Source organism: Cornus florida, unplaced genomic scaffold, assembly GCF_030987335.1.
Source record: "Cornus florida cultivar Cherokee Brave unplaced genomic scaffold, ASM3098733v1 CherokeeBrave_3.0.0_Hap2_Chr09, whole genome shotgun sequence".
NCBI lineage: Eukaryota > Viridiplantae > Streptophyta > Magnoliopsida > Cornales > Cornaceae > Cornus > Cornus florida.
Window position 1 is genome coordinate 44,221,859 of NW_026775579.1, and position 20,066 is coordinate 44,241,924.

Genomic DNA, 20,066 nt, shown 5'->3' on the forward strand with positions numbered 1-20,066 from the left:
AAAGAAGGTAATGAATGAACCGCCTTGTCAATGCATCTTTGAAAAAAAAAAAATAGAGTTACTGTTGCTGGAGTATAACACTCTAAAAAATAATAATTTATAAACTCAAACCCTAGCTAACCTAGCTGCTACAATACTCAAGCCCTACTAGAGTGTAGACCCGCAATGCTATAAATTCAAAATAAACTAAAATCCTAAATATTTGGATTAGTACATCAATAAAAACTAGTAGAATTTTATGTGGTCGATAAGTTTAAAATAAATTCAAATCCTATATATTTATAAAAACTTTTTTGCAGCGAAAATGATCAAAAACTAAAGTGGAAGAAAATAAAAATAATAATAATAATAAAAAATAAAAATTTTATACAACATATACATCTATAGCATAAGAGAAACTCTGTAGTAATATTATTCAAAACACTAACAACGAATTCTTCACATCATATCCCAATTGTTCCAAATTCGGTTTTACAGCAAACTGAATCATTTGCGGCGGTCCACAAGCCAAAGCCAGAGTATCCTCCGAAGCTCCGGGGACATGTTCTCTTAAAACACTCTCACTGATCCTCCCAACACCGTAACCCCATCCTTCCCGTATAGTCTTTCCGACCACATACCACACCTTCAATTTCTCACTGTGTTTTTGTGCCCATCCATCAAGCTCATCTCTGAGCAAGATATCGTCTTCGGTTCGATTAGCATACACCAAAAACATCTGCGTATGATCATCAGGGTCGTTCAAAACGGCCTGAATGACCTGATAAATGGGCGTTATTCCGGTCCCTCCGGCCACCATTGTCAACCTTTTAGCGAACTTGTGTTTGCCATGCACGGTGAAGTTGCCTCTGCCGGTGTAGTCGATGTGGCCTAGCGGACCCTTCACGTCGAGCACGGACCCGAGTGGTAGCGAGTCCAAGAACTGTGACATTAGTCCACCATTTGGGAAGTCAGAGTTCACACCACTATAGTATATCTTCACCACCAGATCAAAGTAGCCCATCTCATCAATTGTGCTGGTTGGTGTGTAAGCTCGCAAGCAGAGCTTGTCATTGATTTGAGCACACAAAAATATATGTTTCCCCACTGGCAACCCTAGTGTCTGTTCTTCGGAGGGCAATCCGAATCTAAACAATCGGACGTCGTGAGATATCGACCTCTTCAAAATGAGCTTGCATGGAATTTTTTCACGTGGCACCAGTGCTATGCTTCGCGCGGGAGCCACTTCTTTGATGGGAGCGAGGTGGGGAGTAGTACTGGTCACGCTGGAGGCGCTGTGGACGGAGTTATTGGGCGAGGAGTTGGTTGAGTCGGAGGTTATCAACTCGCCAATCCGGAACTCCTCGAGGAGCTTCTTGGCTTTGACGGAGTGAATGGCGTCGAACTCTTCCGTGCAATCAGTACCGGCATTGATGAGGATGCTGTCCGCGCCTCCCGGGTGGTCTTTGAGGAAGCCAGTGCAGTCGTAGATGTGGCCGTGGACGATGATCCATGCCGAATCAGCTGAGTTGTGTTTCTTGACGTCGGACATTGAGTATTTCTTTGTAGAAGTGATCATGAAAGGTGTGGAGACACTCTTCTTTAACGTTTGGTTCATTTCTGATGATATCTTGAGTTGTCCCTCCCGAGCCATCCACCCGCCGGACTCGTTTCCGGGCTGGGTCGGGTGCTCGAACACGATTCCGATCTCGCCCTTGTGTCGTCTGCACACGTTTATCTTCACTCTGAACCAGCAATTGTTCATCATACCCTGCGCGTTCAATCAGAAACTTTAATCAATGGACACAATGTCACAAAAGTGCCAATCACTCGTAATAAACTAGTGTTTTATAGCCTTGTACATTTTAAAAGTGACCAATTTGATATGTGAAAACTGTAAGAATTTAGTCAACCATACATGATGAGTCGAGGTGGCTAGTCAAATGGACTAGCCAGAGTGTTTTGGGCTAGCCCTTTTGGTTGAATTCATTATCGTCACGCCAAATTAGCAAGTCAATGATTGTTCTTAAAAACAGAATAATAATAAATCAACTGATCGGGCAAGTAACCAATACGAAGGGGGAAGACACGTGAAGTCACGTGAATTCCACGTGATTAGACAATTTTGTCAAAAAAATTTGCTACCTACAAATTAGACAAATGGGAAGGTGGGAATATAGTGAACAAGCAGCGGAGCAATTAGTAGTAGTAAGAGGTGGTAGGGATGGCAATAGGGACAATTTTGATCCAAAACCACCTAAACGGGTGTTTTTTCACTCTATTCCTCGGTTAAATTTTTTCATCTTCCGCGTATCAGTCTAGTCCCATTTATTTTTAGAATCTCTCCTTAATTTTAAATTGTTTTGACAGTAGCTAGGGTTGAGGTATTTAGACATGAAGGTATATATAAGTGTTTTTAGTTCGCAGGGCTCTTTAGAAGTCTAGAACTGTTAACGAAGTGAGTGAATGTGACTTAGAATTTTTAATATTAACTATATATATTAATAAAAATAATTTAATAATTTACACATGCACCTAAACGGGACGGGTTGACCTCCCCCTCCCGCACTCGCACGGGTTTTTACTTCTAAATCTCATTTCTATCTAAATAATTTAAACAGTCCTTCAAAATCGATATAAATGGGACAGGACAAGTACCCGCCCCTGGAAACAAATTGACATTCTCGAATACACGAGAAATTATTATATGATCGAATTATAAAAAGGATAATTACATGAACAAACAAACAAGTAATTAGCGGTGAGAGTAAGAACATGAGAAATTATTATGTGATCTTGGTGACGGGAATGGAGAAATTATTAAATTATTCTGAATCATTTGACACTTACTTAAACTAATTTAATGAAACTAATGTTGAAATTTTTTTTGTAATATACTAATATATTTTTGTGAGGTCATTCTTCAATCCAAAAGTTTCGATAGAACCAGTTCATAGTTATTGGCAAGTACAACGTACCATGAGATTCCAAATTAGGGTCTCGGGTTGTGTGTTGAGGGACTCGTCCCAGGCTCGGACAGCAATCTCTTTGGCACCGATGAGGTCCAGCACCTCAACCTCTACAGACCAGAAGCACCAGCACCAGTACTTGCCATATCTGTTGGGTGTCTCTGGGTGGTCCACCGTGCACACGTGCCATGTGTTCCCACCATCCATTGTCACCTCCGCACGTGTCACTTTCTTTCCACCACCTAGTTCATCACAATCACAAACACAAAAATAAAATATCTCACTTTCAATTTTCAAACAAAGACAAAGGAAATTGCGTCACGTTAATGGGAGGAAAATGAAATATAAAATAATTTGCTCGTCTCAGGTACTAAAATGGAATCAAACTCTCAATCGTGCTGGTTCAAATTTGAGAATAATTCACTTTAATTACTTTTGTTATACAAATTACAAAGTGATTGTTTTTAATGCTCCAATCCAACTCCAAAATACTTGTCGGAAAGAGGAAAAAAAAAAAAAAAAAAAAAAAAAAATTCAATTCCAAAATCAATTTTCAATTTTTGAATAAAAAAATGAAAAAAGAAATCTAATAATAAAAAATAAAAAAAAAAAGTGTAACACGAGCTCTCTACTAAGAGAGTCTCCTCATCAGGTGACAAGCACAGCACAACACAAGCTCACTAAGAGTGCCCACGTCATAGCTATATTCTAGCTAAAAAAAAAAAAAAATTTATAGCACTATTCAAGATAGTAGTAACTCTTTCACCAATTAAAAAATTTCAAATCATGAAGACAAATAAATTTTTTTTTTCTTTTTCTCACTTATTTATCAGATACGTGAAACTACAATAAGATATACACTTTTTATTTTTTTGAAAGGTTACAATAAGATAACTTGTGAACCCATCCAACCAATATCTAGATTCATGATGAGACATGTAACGTAAAAGTAAGAAGCATGAATCATGGTTGGCAAGGAAGGAAAAAAAATCAAAATTATGGTTAGACCCCATACGTGAAGTATTTGTCGTTTCATGACATTTTTTAGGAGTCCGATACCAAAATGAGATAATATTTTTAACTTTGGCAACTGACCTGAATAAGCGTAGCCCCTCAAAGTGTACGGCATCTGAGTTGTCCATGAATTGATCGGCAATATCTCTTCGTGAGAAGGTGTTGTAATCACAGAGTTAATATTAAGCTCATTGATTATGTACTCTGGCTTATACCACCAACCTATGTTAAAAATAAAAAAATAAAAACCATTTCTCCCATATTATCAATAATAAAACACGTTTTCAATTATCAATAATATATACATATAAGGACAATGCTTAACTACTCACTCCTTATGTGTTCCAATAAAAAAATAACATATCAACTTTAATAACAAAATAAAAAAAAAGTATAAAAAAAAAAAAAAAAGTCGGATCGACCCGTTTTAATTGAGTAACCACCATTTTTCTTTTGTCTCTTTTTTTCATGGATTCCAAAAATCACGCCATCCTTATAGAGTACTGCAAAATGTTAATTCCTCCATCCCTGTCAATTCAGTAGAAGCAAAACACACATTGCAGCCTTTTTTTTTTTCTTTTTTTTTTTTGATGTCTTCGTGAGCAAAGAAGTATAAGAAAGCACATAATTAATGCCTTTGGCTTCCAATACTTAAACTGACATGGGAATTAAAAGTCCTCATGCTAGGACGCCAATGAGTCAAACATGTTCATAGCATTAATGTTTGCCAGCAATACCCAATTTGATCCGACTCAAATTCCGATTATACCATGAACTTCAATCACCTAGATTATCGATAGTCAATATACTTGGCCAACACCCAAATTGATCGAATCAAACTTAAGTTATAGATTGATTAAATTTATACAAAATAATAATAATGATAATAATAAAAAAAGATATGAGTTATCATTACTAATTTATATGATGAACCCAAAACAGATCACAAAAGGAAAGAAAATTCACAAAAGAATAATAAAAGATTGAAATTAAAAACAAACATCTCAAAAAATAATGTAGATGGGAGGGGCAAATTTAATTCACAGAGGGGGGGATAATGTAGATGGGAGGGGCAAATTTAATTCACAGGGGGTGTTAAGAATTAAAGAAAAAGAGATAGAAAAGAGAAAGGGTGATTACTTAATTAAAACGGATCGATTCGAATTTTTTTTTTTTTTTAATAATTTTATTAATTTTTTAATTAAAATTAATATATTATTTTTTTTATTAGGACACACAAAGAGTGAGCAGAGTGAAGCTGCTGAGTAGTGTGTAATAATAACGTACCTTCAGCATTAGCTAACTCGTCATCTACATGGGATGGAAGGACTCTATTGTCTCTAAAATGATAGTAACTGTCAGATTCTTGGGTTGTTACAATGATACGCTTGAGCCACTTCACCATCCGACCGCCAATGAATCCCGGTATGATCATTCTGATCGGGAAACCGTGATCCGGTGATAGAAGCTCTCCGTTCTGCATGTAAGCTAATATAATGTCTCGCGACGGATCCATCGCCACCTCCTTTTTAAGGCTGGTGCCGTACTTAGATCCTCCACCGCCCGGGAGATCTTCGGCGCCTTCGAAACAGACGTTCAGGGCACCATTCCGGCGGCTATAAATTCCGCACTTCTTGAGAATGTACCGTAGCGGTACACCGCGCCAAACCGATGTGGACACCGCGGCAGCACCCCAATTGAAGCCTATGCTCTGCTTCACCATGTTCTGCTCCTTGCGGCGGTTTCCGGCGCAAACGAGTGTGACCGGGAACTCCCGGGTTGGAAACTCGTTCACGAGTTGGTCCATGGTGAACCGGGCGGGTCGCTTGACCAGCCCGGTCACCTCCACGGTCCAGTCCTCCCAGGTGCCCTTCGGAACGTAACCGTGGTTCCGGACATAGTGGAGCGGGACCGGGGTGATGAACCCGTGGTGCATGAGCCGGGCCAACGGTGGCTCCGAGTTGAACGGGTGCTTCCCGGTGAGACGGATCATGGACGGGTTCCGGTCTATCCAGTTATCCGCCGTTCCCTCGTCTCTCGGGTCCAAAACAGACGGCTCCAATTCACTGTTACCTTTTCTGATGGTGTTGCTATAATCATTTCCGCTCTCATCTTCGCTGGAAGAGTCATCGAACACAACTTGTTTTCTAGGGCGGGTCAGTTCCGCAGTTGGAGGGAAGTTGCAGCCCCGACCCGGAGAATCAGATCGGTGGTTCGAACCGGCTTTGTAGGCGCGGGCGACGCCGGTTATACCAGGTTCGAGCCTGTCGAACTGCCGGTTCTGGACATACGCAGCCATTATAGAATATGGACTAGTGGTTTGTGGATGGGAGTGAGTGAATGAAAGAAGGGAGAGAGGACCTTTCTTTCCTGTTTCTCTCTCTAGGATTTGTTTCTTTTTCTTTTTTTTTCGATAATTAGGATTTGTTTCTCTTTCTATACTTTTGATTGAAAATGATTAGGAACTCTGTTGGGGACTTATATAGAGGTGGGTGGGCTAGAAAGATTCGTAGAGAGAGAAAGTGAATGTTGTACTTGATTTAGTGGAGAGAATAGATCAGGGGAGCAGCTTATGGTTTCGGGCCAGCATGGAGGAGAGCCGTGGCTTTGGTCGCGAGCTTCTGGTATTGGGCTGCAGACACAAAAAGATACAGTATGTAAATTTCAACCACTTAAGTATACAAAAATGATACGGTAGATAAATTTCAACAATTTATAACACAAAAATGAATTATGGTTGTGTCAAGGAATATACTCACCGATAAGGATCATTAAAAATATGAAATGTGTCAAAAAAATATTTAAAATAATTAATAAAAATTGTTTGAATATTTTTTTTCCTTCATTCGTTTGATATTTTCTATTTCAAACCCTTCATATTGCAATTAATTACATAAATAGCTAAACAATTAGCTCTAATCCTAGAAAGGGGAGCGACTCTCGGACTAATTACTGAGATCCATTTTCATTAATTATTGAGATCCCTTTTCATTTAGGAGGTCCTTTATATATACTCGCACAACATCTCTTATAGATCATAGACCTGCGCCCTCTTTTATCAGAAGATGTCTCCATATCTACCAAGTTCTTCTCTCTATATCCGTCTTCAAACCCTTGCCAGAGTAGTTCATCAATCAACCAATAGAATAGCTGGTTTGCTGCTATAGTGGTAAATTAATCATAATTGTAAGACTCAAATTATCAATGGAGTTTAAGGAAATCAATTTGGCTTCAAATTGCAACAAATGGTGATAAATCTTAAAATTTTGGATACCTCTAGATTTATAAGTATTTATTAACTGGCGGCTTGAATCATCTTTAAAGATTAGATGTAAAAGATTATGGTTTGGGAATGGAAGAGGTGGCAGGCAGTGGAGGTCGGTTGACAGAAGAAATGATTAATGTTAGGGTTTTAAAATTGAGGAGATGGAGGGCATCAATGGGGATTTGGTGGGAAGAGAGAATGAGTAGTGAGTTAAAGAAAGGGGGAGCTCAAAGTCTCACACAAGCGTGAGAGAAAATCATCTTCTTTTTTGGATGACTCGTGAAAAGATTCTAATGATTCAGGTTAAAAAAAAAAAAAAAAAAATCTGGCACATGTCGTGCTGTTATTGATCCATACTAACATCAGATGGGAGCCTTGTTTATGTGACCTAAGGCAAATTTTTTCCCACAAAAATTATAATATAGTTTATGTATGCGGTAAAATAACAATTAGGATTAATTACACTCACACTATATGAGACTTGTCTGCGAGACGAAAATTAGCCTTTTTTTTAACAATCATACCCCTATCAGAAATTTAATCTTAAAAGATGAGATTACCCTTTAAGTATTTAATCTGTTTAATAATAGGATATACTACCTCCGTCCCAAAAAAAGTGTCGCTTTTAAAGAATTGTAACAGTTCAATTTGTGAGAGTCACGGTTCTCCAAAAGTGACACTTTTTATGGGACGGAGGGAGTAATACATTTTAAAAGACCAAAACACCCTTGAGAGACCAAACTTTCTCTTCTCTAACCCTCCCTTGTTCTATTGAGAGACCCGTTTTTCTCTCTCCCCTCTTTCTATTTCTTCCGGCCACCACCTCCACCCTCTACCACTATCCTATCCAGCAATCCACCACCACCATCGCAACATCAAAATGCACAAAATCAATACATGGCGGACCCAAAAAAAAAAGAAAAAAATTTATTTACATAATAAATTTTAGCCCAATCCAAAAAAAAATTTATTACTAGTATTAGTCTACCCAAAAAAATTATTCTTAGTATTAACTCACCCTATTAACAATTTTTAAATCCACCCTCGACACATATTATACACAAATCCTTTCCCCTTCCTCCCCAAACCCTAATTTATACACAATATCAATACACGCAATCACATCTGTATATCTACATCTGAGTGTATTTGCAAGAATATCTATTTATTTTTTAAAAAATGGATAGCTACATTATTACATTTTATTAAATTATGATGATGTAGTTATTTAATTTTTTTCACCAACCATATTCCACGGTGTGCAAACTACTATTTGCCTATCTACAATTTTACATTATTATTTTATTATTTTTAAAATTTATTAAGAAGGAAAGAGAGACACTAAGGGATCCACCAAAATTAAATGCTAACATATTTTTAGCATTCTCATCTTCATTAGCTATATGTAGAGATTGTGATACAAAATGACATGTGGAATCTTCTAACATGGCATTCTACTCCATATGCACACCAGTTGTATTGCTCTCAACTTCACATTATATTGGCTATTAAAACTTGCACTACGGATACCCTAAAGTTGAATAACAACTTGTATCCGAGTGTCATTATCTTTCATTTATTTATTTAGGGTAAAATGTAAAAAAAAAAAAAAATACTGTCATATAAAAAATTGTGTAAAAAGACACCCTGCAATTTAGTACCTATATATAAATTGCTGGCATTTGAAAATATGTGCAAATTGCCCCTTAATATATACTTACAGTCACTTGTGACCAAATTTTTTTATAAAAATCTTTAAATACCCTTAATAATCCCTCTCTCTCTCTCTTATATCTCACAGTGATTTTTTTTAAAATTTTTTTAAGGCATTTTAGGTATTTCAATATTCAAATTGAGAAAATATCCTTATTTGCTCAATTTGAAAAATTTACATTTTTTTTTTTACACGAGAGATTATTTATACATTCTCTATACTGTAGAAGGGTATTTTGCACTTTATCCCTTTATTTTAAGCATTTTTGAAAGATATTTTTAGTATTTGTTATATATTTTTAGTATTAGTTCTCTATAAAACGTTCTACAAAATTTTGAAGAAATGAAAGTGAATTTACAAAAACCTAAACATTTTACTTTGTTACGAAAGAAAAGCATAATAATTAAGTTTAAATATGAGAATTATATACGCTTCCATTATTTCTATATTATATTTTTTAAGAATTGATAAACTGTTTTTCAAAGTTTCAAACGGATGTAGAAAAATAATATTTTTTGTGTAAAAGATTTATATGAAGAAAAAAAAATTCAGATGTAAAACTTACACACATATATACTAATTTCATATTTGGATGCATATATATATATATATATATATATATACACACACACACACACTAAAAAACGTTTTCTCTGCTTTGTTTTTTCTTGACACAAAGCATATATGAGAATTTAATTTAGCTCGATTTATTTCATAACTAACCATTTTAGATGATTCTAATACATAGCATCCAGTCGCATCAATAATATTTTATTATTAGAAAATGTAATATTTGTTTGATTTGTACTGTATGTCTTATTCTTATTCATTTTATTAGGTAAGTATCGGCAGTATCAAAGATTTGTTCAAATTATACTCGAGGTATTCAAAATTTCAAAGAACAAATGCATGTGCAAGTGAGACCGGTCAAGTGCAAAAAATACTTCTAAAATATATTTACAGTGTATATCACTCACATTTTTCACGTGTAAAAAATATCTCTAAAATTTTAATTTGATACAAATAGATTCTTATAACAAATTTAAATCCTAAATTGATTAAATTATCATTACTTAACCATTTTATAAAATATATAAAAATAAATAATTTTGTAAAATGACTGAAAAAGACATTATTAGAGTATACCCTTCTTGTGCAAAAAATATCCTTAAAGTTTTAATCTAATGCAAATAGGTTTCTCTGACAAATTTAAACCCTAAGTTGACTAAATTACCTTATTGAACTATTTTATAAAATATATAAAAATAATTAATTTTATAAAATAATACTATTGGAGTACGCCGATAATGGACAAGTAAAGATAAAAATATAAAATAAAAATAAAAGTATAAAAGAAAAGTAAAAATAAAAATAGAAAAAAAAAAAACAAAAATAAAGTGCAAACTAAAGAAAACAAAAAATTTTCAAACTCCAAAGACCAGTGCACACTGATATTGATTTTTTTTTTTTTTTTGTTTAACAGTGTTGGTACGAAAAAAATTTAAAAATTTAGTAGAAAAGAGTAACTAGAATCTCAAAATATTCAAATCTTTGTTCTAAAAATTCTCAAAGTTAAAAAAAAAAATAAATAAATAAAAAAAAAAAAGGAGGAAGAAGAAGAAGAAGAAGAAGTAGTAGTTTAGAGATATCTATAGAGAAAAAAGTTTCAATATATATATATATATAGTAATGTGCACATCACATCCCTAAAGTATGAAATTAGTAGCATATATACTTCCTTGAGCATTTTCGGAAGAGTAAAAGGGCAAACGGGTATTACATCATTAATTTATGCCAGATGGAGTATTTTTGCCCAATGTGAAAAGATTAGGGGTGTTTTTTTGCATACTTTCTCAAATAAAGGGTAAAAATGCACGAATTAAACTTTAAGAGTATTTGCTGCACTTGTCCCTGCGTGGTTACCAAAGTAAAAGGTTTCATCAAAAATCAATTTTAATTTCATTGAAGATAATATCATGATGTATCTCATACCCTTTCAATTAAATTAATAAGATAATTAATTTAAAGCTTTGACAGCAAGACAGATTAATTACCTCATTTCTTTAATAAGATAATTAATTTAAAGATTTGGCAGCAAGACAGATTAATTAGCTGAGTTTGACTGAGACAAGCCGAGAAAAAAAGAGTCGAGGAAACCCATATAGTCCATGCGAAGTGGCGAATGGGAGCCCCCGATGGCCAATGAGCAACCCATTGGGGTGAACCGGTGGAGTGCAAAACCTATATGCACCACATGAGAGAGAGAGAGAGAGCTCTCACCATATACAAAAGTGGCTCCACGCTTCACCAAAGAGCCACTGTCTCCTTACCCCCTGGCCTTCTATTAGCTGTCCCAGTTGCGACTTCCCAACCTCTCCATTTTTTTACCCCCATCCATGAGAATATTTTCGGTGTGTCAAGTGCACCGTGAACTAGGTACATCAAAATCGTTCGTTCTCGTAATACGTATTGTGCGTGGAAGGTTTTGATGTACCCGATGCACGGTACACCGAGCACACCCTTCTCCATCCCCATGTCTCTCTCTCACACATATGCATCAATGTGTGTGTGTATATATATAATCTCATTCGTGGACGAACAGAAGCCGAAGATATTCAGCACCAAGAGATGCTTTCAATTGGGACCCTCGCTCGAAAGCATCGGATGTAAGTTTGGCCTTTCACTTTCGACCAGCGAATCATTTTTCATATTTGTTAGAGTTTTGTCAAAGATGAATAGCTTGCTAGGGCAACTTCAAAAGTTTTTTTTTCTTCTTATAACTAGACAACTTAATTTGGAACACTAGTTTGGTCCTCACATTGTGAACAATGACAATGTCATTGTCGGCAAGAAAATAACACTGAAGTACTAGAGATGATATTTCAGCACTTTTGTTTGGTGTTACACTTTTGTATTAGGTGTAAACCACTTACCAAAGCAACCCTCTATTTCTTTTGTGTGTCTGCGCTGTTTTGTAGCATCAAAGTGTTGGTCCTAATCATCCTACTTATGTAATTGACCAACTCTCTCACAGCACATGTGAAGATCTCATAGAAATTTATACATAGTTCTCTTCAATCACAACTTAACACGCAAGTAAATTTTTACATAGTTATGGTCAGTCATAACTCGATACATAAGCAATTTGTCGGAACCACATCATCTTGGACCATGTAATCATTTCTAGTCAAAAAAACTACTTTGCTTCTTCTAGGACCATGTAATCATTTCTAGTCAAAAAGTTACTTTGCTTCTTCTAGAGTTCTTGTGAGCTTGAGCACAACTTACAAAAATAAAAAGACAAGGAAAGAATCTAATCATATCTTGTTTTAGTTAGAAAAACTGAAAAGAACCAGACAAGTGTGATTAAGCATCTAAAAGAGGTAAACCCAAAATGCCCATATACCATTTTACATATATAAACACCATTTCCCTCTCTTTTGGTTAGGGTACATTGGTCATTTTATATTTATTTTGTTTTTCATCTTTTTTATTTTCAAATACATAAGGACACTTTAGTCTTTTAATTGCTCTACCCCTAGTTCGCGCAAAAAATAAAAAATAGGGACTCTTAAGAACCTATAGGAGATTTTATACCCTATTTGCATATTATAGGAGTGTTTATTGCTACCCATTAGAAATAACCCCATGTATTAAGCATGATTAGCCATCAATACCACTATTTATATGCATAAATGGAAGTGAAGTTGGCTCACAGGTGCAGCTACTTGGTTCTGTTTACCCTCTATCCAAAATCCACACACACCCATACACACACACAAACTGGCAGCAGCCTGTGTTGCTTTGGCAAAAAGAAAACCCCCAAGGATAGTGGCAATTGGTGTAGGGGAAACCTCTTGCAGTCACAATACAACTAGGTTACTAAATTCAAGCACAACCCCTCTTGAAATGACAGACCTGAACAAAAGTCGTGCACGCACCAGCTTGAGAGTCCCTACAAAATTGGTACTTATTGCTTCAAAGTCAACTTGCAACAGCTACAGAAGGAAATTGTTTTTCCAAATCTTATTCAATCTGTACATGAAACAACTAGGAGAATATTGACACAAAAATAGAAAAGAAAGCAAAGACAGGAGTTACAAGATAAATATGAAAAGGGGACACTTTCTATTTTTTGTTCAAATGACTACTGTGCGCATAATTAAATGAGAGAACAATCAACTAAATTAACTTGATTTCACAGAACTAAACATCTGCAATAGGGGGCAAGGCTTTGGATTTGCTTCATTGATGCTATTGTCGACCAGTTATTGATCCGGATGCTGCCACTTTCTCAACTTCAACTTCCCAATCAAATGACGAGAATGCTGCAGTATATCAGTAATGTGCCATGGGATGACAATAAGAACCGGATGCCAGACAACAAATTTGTAAAAGAGCTGAAGCCCATGTCTTCCCTGCTCCCTTCTTTTCTATAATTCTAGTAGAGTAAACTACCTGCCTCCACTAGCTGATTCGCGCCTCCGCCGCCTCCTCGACCTCCCAGACAACAATCTGTTGTGGTAGTGGGAAAGACTGGAGATATAATTATCAATACGTCCAGATGTGGTTAAAATACCAGGATGACGCATCCCAACATCTTCCTCATCCAATGATTGATAACCCCTCTCAAAAATCCTATGTGAGTTGACATGATCATTCCGGCCTCCACCAAATGGTTCCAACCTGAAAAGAGTATCGCCAAAATAGTCATTCAAATCGAAGGCTCCAGAAAACCCTCGAGAGTTCCCCTCTATTACATAATCCCCCCAAACAATCGCCCCAGGCACTGATGAGTTAATTGTGCTAATCACATCATTTCGTTCTCTCTCATGCTCAAGCCTTTTCCATTTCTCTGCAAGTGAAGGGTCCACTTCTCTGGGGCGTGCCCATGGGTGCTCTATCCTTACATGCTTCCTTAATTCTTTGTAAGTTCCAACAAATGAACAGTTATCTTGCATGCAGGTCCTCCTCTTGGTATCAAGATACTTGCGTGCCGGTTCCACCACTGTCCAACCTTTCACCTGTCCCCGGCAAAGTGGGCACAAAAGTTCTGATGCTTCCATCTTTTCAGTGGGGCAACCTAACCCCAAATTGAAACCCAAATCATTGTTTGACCCATGCCATGGTTCTCCACTCTGGGTTGAAGTAACTTTAGTGTAAGCGTTTTTGTACTGCTCAAGACAGTTGGAATAGCGATCGCTAGTGGCACACATATAAGGACGGCACCCCTTGTTGTAGGAGGAACAAAGGAGGAGAACGGCATTGTGAGGGTATTCCAAACAAACTGAGCAAGTGGCATCTACCCACTCTTTCTTCTCTGTTGCTTTTGCGCACCTTTTCTTTTGGTGGATATCTTCCAAAACCTTCAAGGGTTTGGATGGTAACAGATATGGGGTTACCCTACGAGACCAGTAATTGGACCAGTAATTGGACTTCCGCCGCACCTTGCTAACTTTTGCCATTTACAAGTAAACCTGGTACTCATCCCAAATCATAAAAAGAAAATAATATACAAAAAATAAAAAAATTAAATTAATACAAGATTAGATCTTAAGAAATTCATAACCATGAGTTATTCATGAAAATGTAAATGGGCTTTGAATGTCCAAAAGAAATTGAATAAGTAAATTGGCTTATTATGTAGGACTCAAAGTCACTCAAGTTTTCATTCTATTTAGTAATGTCAATTTGTATTGTATTCCCTAACAAATGATTTTACCCCCAACAAAAAACATTTTAAATCATCTCAATATAATTATTTTAGCCAAATATGGTAGGGAACCGTGATACACTACAGTCCCAAGTACTATGAGGCAAAAGCTGCATGTTAGTGTACCGGAAGCAAAAGCCCATAACCCATCTGATCAGTAAGACAATACACACAATAGTTCATAAAGAAAATGTAAGGGAACGCCCAAAAATACTCTTTTTGCTAGTTCCGCCACTTATTTTTCACATTCCTAAAACATATTCAAATTTAATTTTTTTTTAATGATGAAAGGTGGATTTTTATGTATCATAATAATCATGTGACACAAGAAACTCAATTTAAAAAGAAAGAAAGAGAGAAAGAAAAAGAAAAGAGTAAATTACAAGGTGAGAAAATTGTATAACTTTTTCAATTTCAATGCCCGCTAAATTAAACTGTCATATCAAGTTTAACTTTTTCTATTTTTTAAACTTTAAGCTGCTAGTCAATTTTATTAATGATTTACATATTTTGAATGTCAAAATTCAAAATTTCAGTTTTTCTGCACGAGTGGAGGCCCATGGGTCGTTTTTGGGGCCAAATTATGTTGGTTTGTCTTCATGTATGATATTTCATCGGTGTTGGAGAGTTTCATAGAGGAAGTCTTTAAGAGCTTCTGATTTGGAGTCATAGTCCTACACCCCTAGTAGAAGATGAAAAATCAATACATATATTTATGAATATTTTAATTTAAAACATTTCTTTTGAGAGAAATTCTTGAGAGAAATTCGAAAAGCTTCTATATCCCAATAGGTTGTTCACTGCAACCCTAATCCCGGGCAAAATGCCTAAAAAAATTCTAAGGATGATTCCTAGCATCTTCGCCTACTTCTTTTCTTGAAGTTTTTTTCTATTTTTTAAACTTTAAGCTGCTAGTCAATTTTATTAATGATTTACATATTTTGAATGTCAAAATTCAAAATTTCAGTTTTTCTGCACGAGTGGAGGCCCATGGGTCATTTTTGGGGCCAAATTATGTTGGTTTGTCTTCATGTATGACATTTCATCAGTGTTCGAGAGTTTCACAGAGGAAGTCTTTAAGAGCTTCTGATTTGGAGTCATAGTCCTACACCCCTAGTAGAGGATGAACAATCAATACATATATTTATGAATATTTTAATTTAAAACATTTCTTTTGAGAGAAATTCGAAAAGCTTCTATATCCCAATAGGTTGTTCACTGCAACCCTAACCCTGGGCAAAATGCCTAAAAAAAATTCTAAGGATGATTCCTAGCATCTTCACCTACTTCTTTTCTTCAACTTTCTACACTTTATAAGAATTAAAGCCCACAACCAAATCAACTTAAGAGGGCGGGCCTTGGGGCAATGGTAAGTTTGCTCCATTGTGACCTGGAGATCGCGGGTTCAAATCAAGAAACAACTTCTCCACATACGGAGGGAAGGTTGTGTACACCTAACCCTCCCCAGACACCGCAATGGCGGGAGCCTCAGCTAGCCCCTTTTTTATAAACCAAATCATCTTAACATCTTTTATTGCCGTTGTATTCTTATTGATGGTGAGGATGAAGACAAAGACTATGGTGTTCTTTGATAACTTAATTCCCTTCTTTTTCTGTAAATCAACATATTCTGAGATGCAGCAGCTCAAAATTTACAGAAGAAGCATGAAAAGGCCACAGGACAGGAATGAGAAACTTTGAAAGGTCAGCAATATTTAACAGTAAAAGCACTTCCCAATAAAAGAGAAACTCTTAGTTCAATGTTGGGTATATTGAAAGTGCAAGTGAGGGACAAGTAACTGGGTTTGCCATCTGTGATAGGAAGGTCGAAGAAGGTTTTTGAATATTTGGAGTCAAAAGTTGCAGCAAGACATTTTTATCTCTTGCTAGAAAGGGGGTGTTGATAAAACCCATCTTGATATTCATCCCCACATATACAATGGCTTGTTTTAAACTTCCTTATAAGATATACAATATTTTGAGAGAGAAAATGAGGGGATTTTGTTAGTTATTATTTTTTAAATAACTCAATTAAATGCTGTCCAATTACTTGAAAATATAAAAAAATGCAACATTAGGAAAAATAATTACTAAAGAAAGTTATAAAGGCAGTGCAAAACAATCTGTAATATACCTTTACACAAGTACAATATTTCATTGATATAGGAGAGGAGGGGGTTGGGGGTACATTAATGCTATGTTTGGTTGCATCCAATGGGTACCTTGGAATTGGAATTTGTGAAAAGTTAGTTCAAACTTTAAACTATTTTTTTTCTCCAATTCCAAGTCATAACCGAACATAGCCTAAGTGATTATCCAATTAATGACATAATTTGAATCACTTAAAGTCCATTAAAATAGAGTACATTTTTAAAGTGAAATAGACCTATCAGTTATCACTATAAACAAGGAACAGTTAAATTAAAATAATTATGTAGGAAATTCTTCATTTACAATTAATTTATGTAGGAACTACAGTGCTAAATATTTGGAAAACAAGAAGCATACTTCACTCCTTACTAGTATAAACTGATTACTAGCAGTCACAAAAGTAAAAGGATTGAAAACATAGCACAATTTGCCAAACATTGGTTTATTGTGAGAATAAACCAGCTTATTCAATAGGTCAAATCAAATGTGGAGTTCACACTCCTCTTAAGTGGCTGAAGTTGCTATTCAAGCCACATTCTCAACTATACGAGGCAGCATGGATCAGTAACATTTCTGTTATACCATGGTCATTATGGTAAATCTACAATACGCATCTTACTTGGCCTTCCTTGGTTTTATGACCTAGATGTATTTAATACGGTGTAAAGACTAACACACATTATCATGTTCAATAATGAGAAAATTGTCTTTGAGCGACAAAGACAAAGAATGTTGATTGAAATAAAAATGGTACAAAATAGAATATACAACTGAAGGTCGGTCATCAAATCCTGTTGTACGTGATGAGCTATCAGATTATCGAGCATGCATCAAAGCTAGTTGATGAGAAAAACACCTCCACTTCCCTTATTCTATAAAAGAGGCTACAATTAAATATGAGAAGAGACCGGTGTACTACAATGAGAGTAAGATCAAGGAAGCATAGGGCCTAGTTGGTTCAGATATCTTAAAACAGTTCTGAAGAACTTTGAAATTAATATAAAAGATTGTTTTTCCAAAAAAAAAAAAAAAAAACTTTCTTTAACTCAATTTTCATAACATTTTTCATAAAATTTGAGGGCGGGGCTTGGCATAATGATAAGGTTGCTCCATTTGTGACCTAGATGTCACATTTTCTTTTTAAGGTTGCTTCTATTGAAGGCATCGAGTAAAAAGAAAGAATGAAAACGACATTTCTATCAACATTAACACACATGGGAAGAACAGTTTCTTTATCAAAGTAGCTTATATTAAATCGAAGTATCAGCTTTAGAAGTTGGGAATGAAAACATAGGATTCATGTAACCGACCCCAGGTAGTTGGGAAAAAATGCTTCTTTGTCATTGTATCAGCTTTACAAGTTCATTCTCAAACTGACTACCTAAACAAGGCAAGACAAATAGAGTTATGTGAATGTCCTGGTTCATTGGTGCAAGAACTATTAAAGATTAAAAAGACAAAAGAACAAAATATTTTAAAAAAAATTAACCAGATTACTATTGCTTCGATGCAATCCAACTCGAAGAAACCAATTCCAAAAAAAAAAAAAAACACACACACAATCATCAGTGTTCACACAAACACCCACTATTGCTCCTAAGCACTTGAATCATCAACCTTCCACTTAGGAGGAGGAGGAAATACCACTCAACCAAACGTTCTGTAGCACAGTAATACTAGTTTCATCAAAAGATGACATACTTATTCTTTAATGGAGTTGAAATGTAGGGTACATATTAGTCTAATTACTCCTTAATTTTGACATATGTGTATAAATAAGCCAGCTTTTTTTTTTTTTTTTTTCCTGACAGATGAATGAGCAAAGTTTGCATTTTTTTTTTCTTTCTCAAAAAGGTCATATTTCAACTTGTTTATAATTCCAATATAAGTCTCCAATTCTACTTCAATTGGTGATTATGAATATGGGTCACCAACAAATACTGACCCAATTTAGCACGACCAACTTCACATCGAAGAGTAAGTTCAAAAACAGAAATACATACAAATCAAAACAGAAAATGTGTGTATTTCTACTTCAATGCACATATAGTATATATAATAACCAATACGAAAATGAAGACCACATGAACATAGTGAGAAACCAATTAATTGCAGATACAGAAATGAAATTCGAGATCGGAATCGAATATACCTGGAAGTGCCGGGAGGGCGAGAGTAGCAGCGTCGATTGATGAGAGAGAGGGAGAGAAAGAACGAAGAAAAATGAGGGATATAAGTTTAGATGGTAGAGGGAGAAAGAGAGAAGCAACAAGCGATGTTTGCTCTCCCGCTCACGTTGGCGGAGGTTACGTTGCGTCGTGGGCTAGAGAGAGAGAGATGACGATACTGCGGAATGGGGATTTTGGGTTCTCTTTCTCTCAGGTTCCGTAAATGTTCGTCGTCGCGCGTGCCACTTTTATCGGGTACTCGGATTTTGGTCAGGCCATGTGTCATCATAATGGGGTCATTTGCTATCACCAAAGATGCGCATAGTTACAAGCATATACGCATATATATATATATATATATATATATATATATATATATTATTCCACGGTTTATATATATATTATTCCACACTTTCTATATAAACCGTTAGATTAAATCTAACAGTCATTTTTTAAATCCACCTATGGCCTTTTCTTTTAAACACAAAATCACCCTCACCAAATTTTTATTTAATTTTATCATTGCCACTTACGTAACAATAAAAGGTAATTATCAACTCTCTCTCCATTTCCCTGTGCGTTGAATTTCACAAAATGTCCAACTTTAAATTGAAATAGAAAGAATTTTTGTTCAAACTTTAAATGAAATTTTCTTCAATTTCAATTCTAATTAATCAATTCGATATTCCAAAATGCAATATTACAGTATATTTATTGGTAAATTTATTTATACTAGAGAAGTATATTAATTTACTTATACTGAGAACAATAAAATATTTCATAGGAAAAGACTATAATATCATACTATTGTTGCAAATTTGAAAGATACGGGTATTGTTTTTCTTTCAAAGAAACATCTAAATAAAAACATTTTTTTAGTAAAATATACCGTTTCTATTTTTATTTTGATAATTACCTTCTACTATTATAATAGGTGGTAATGATAAAATTAAATATAGAAACTAAAAATAAGGTGTGAGTGGTTTTGTGTTAGACAGAAAGATCATATGTGGATTTGATCTAACGGTCTATATAAAAAGTGTGGATTAATTTTCTTGTTCTATGGAGAGCAAGAGATCAGGACTCTCTCTCT

General features: G+C 35.4%; 2 protein-coding genes across 2 annotated transcripts; both read right to left on the minus strand.

The window, feature by feature from the left end:
• Positions 1–321: 321 nt before the first annotated feature.
• On the minus strand, positions 322–6,601 carry LOC132273777 (nitrate reductase [NADH]-like). Its single transcript, XM_059774837.1, has 4 exons — positions 5,250–6,601; positions 4,044–4,184; positions 2,958–3,190; positions 322–1,750 (listed from the first exon to the last, which is right to left on the minus strand). Exons 1-4 carry the CDS (start codon positions 6,259–6,261, stop codon positions 416–418), a joined length of 2,721 nt encoding a protein of 906 aa, XP_059630820.1. The 5' UTR covers positions 6,262–6,601; the 3' UTR covers positions 322–415.
• A 6,339-nt stretch (positions 6,602–12,940) lies between these two features.
• LOC132273778 (uncharacterized) lies at positions 12,941–19,238 on the minus strand. The gene is made up of 2 exons (XM_059774838.1): positions 18,958–19,238; positions 12,941–14,418 (listed from the first exon to the last, which is right to left on the minus strand). The coding sequence occupies exon 2, from the start codon at positions 14,404–14,406 to the stop codon at positions 13,396–13,398; it is 1,011 nt and encodes a 336-aa protein (XP_059630821.1). The 5' UTR covers positions 14,407–14,418; positions 18,958–19,238; the 3' UTR covers positions 12,941–13,395.
• Between the last annotated feature and the right edge of the window lie 828 nt (positions 19,239–20,066).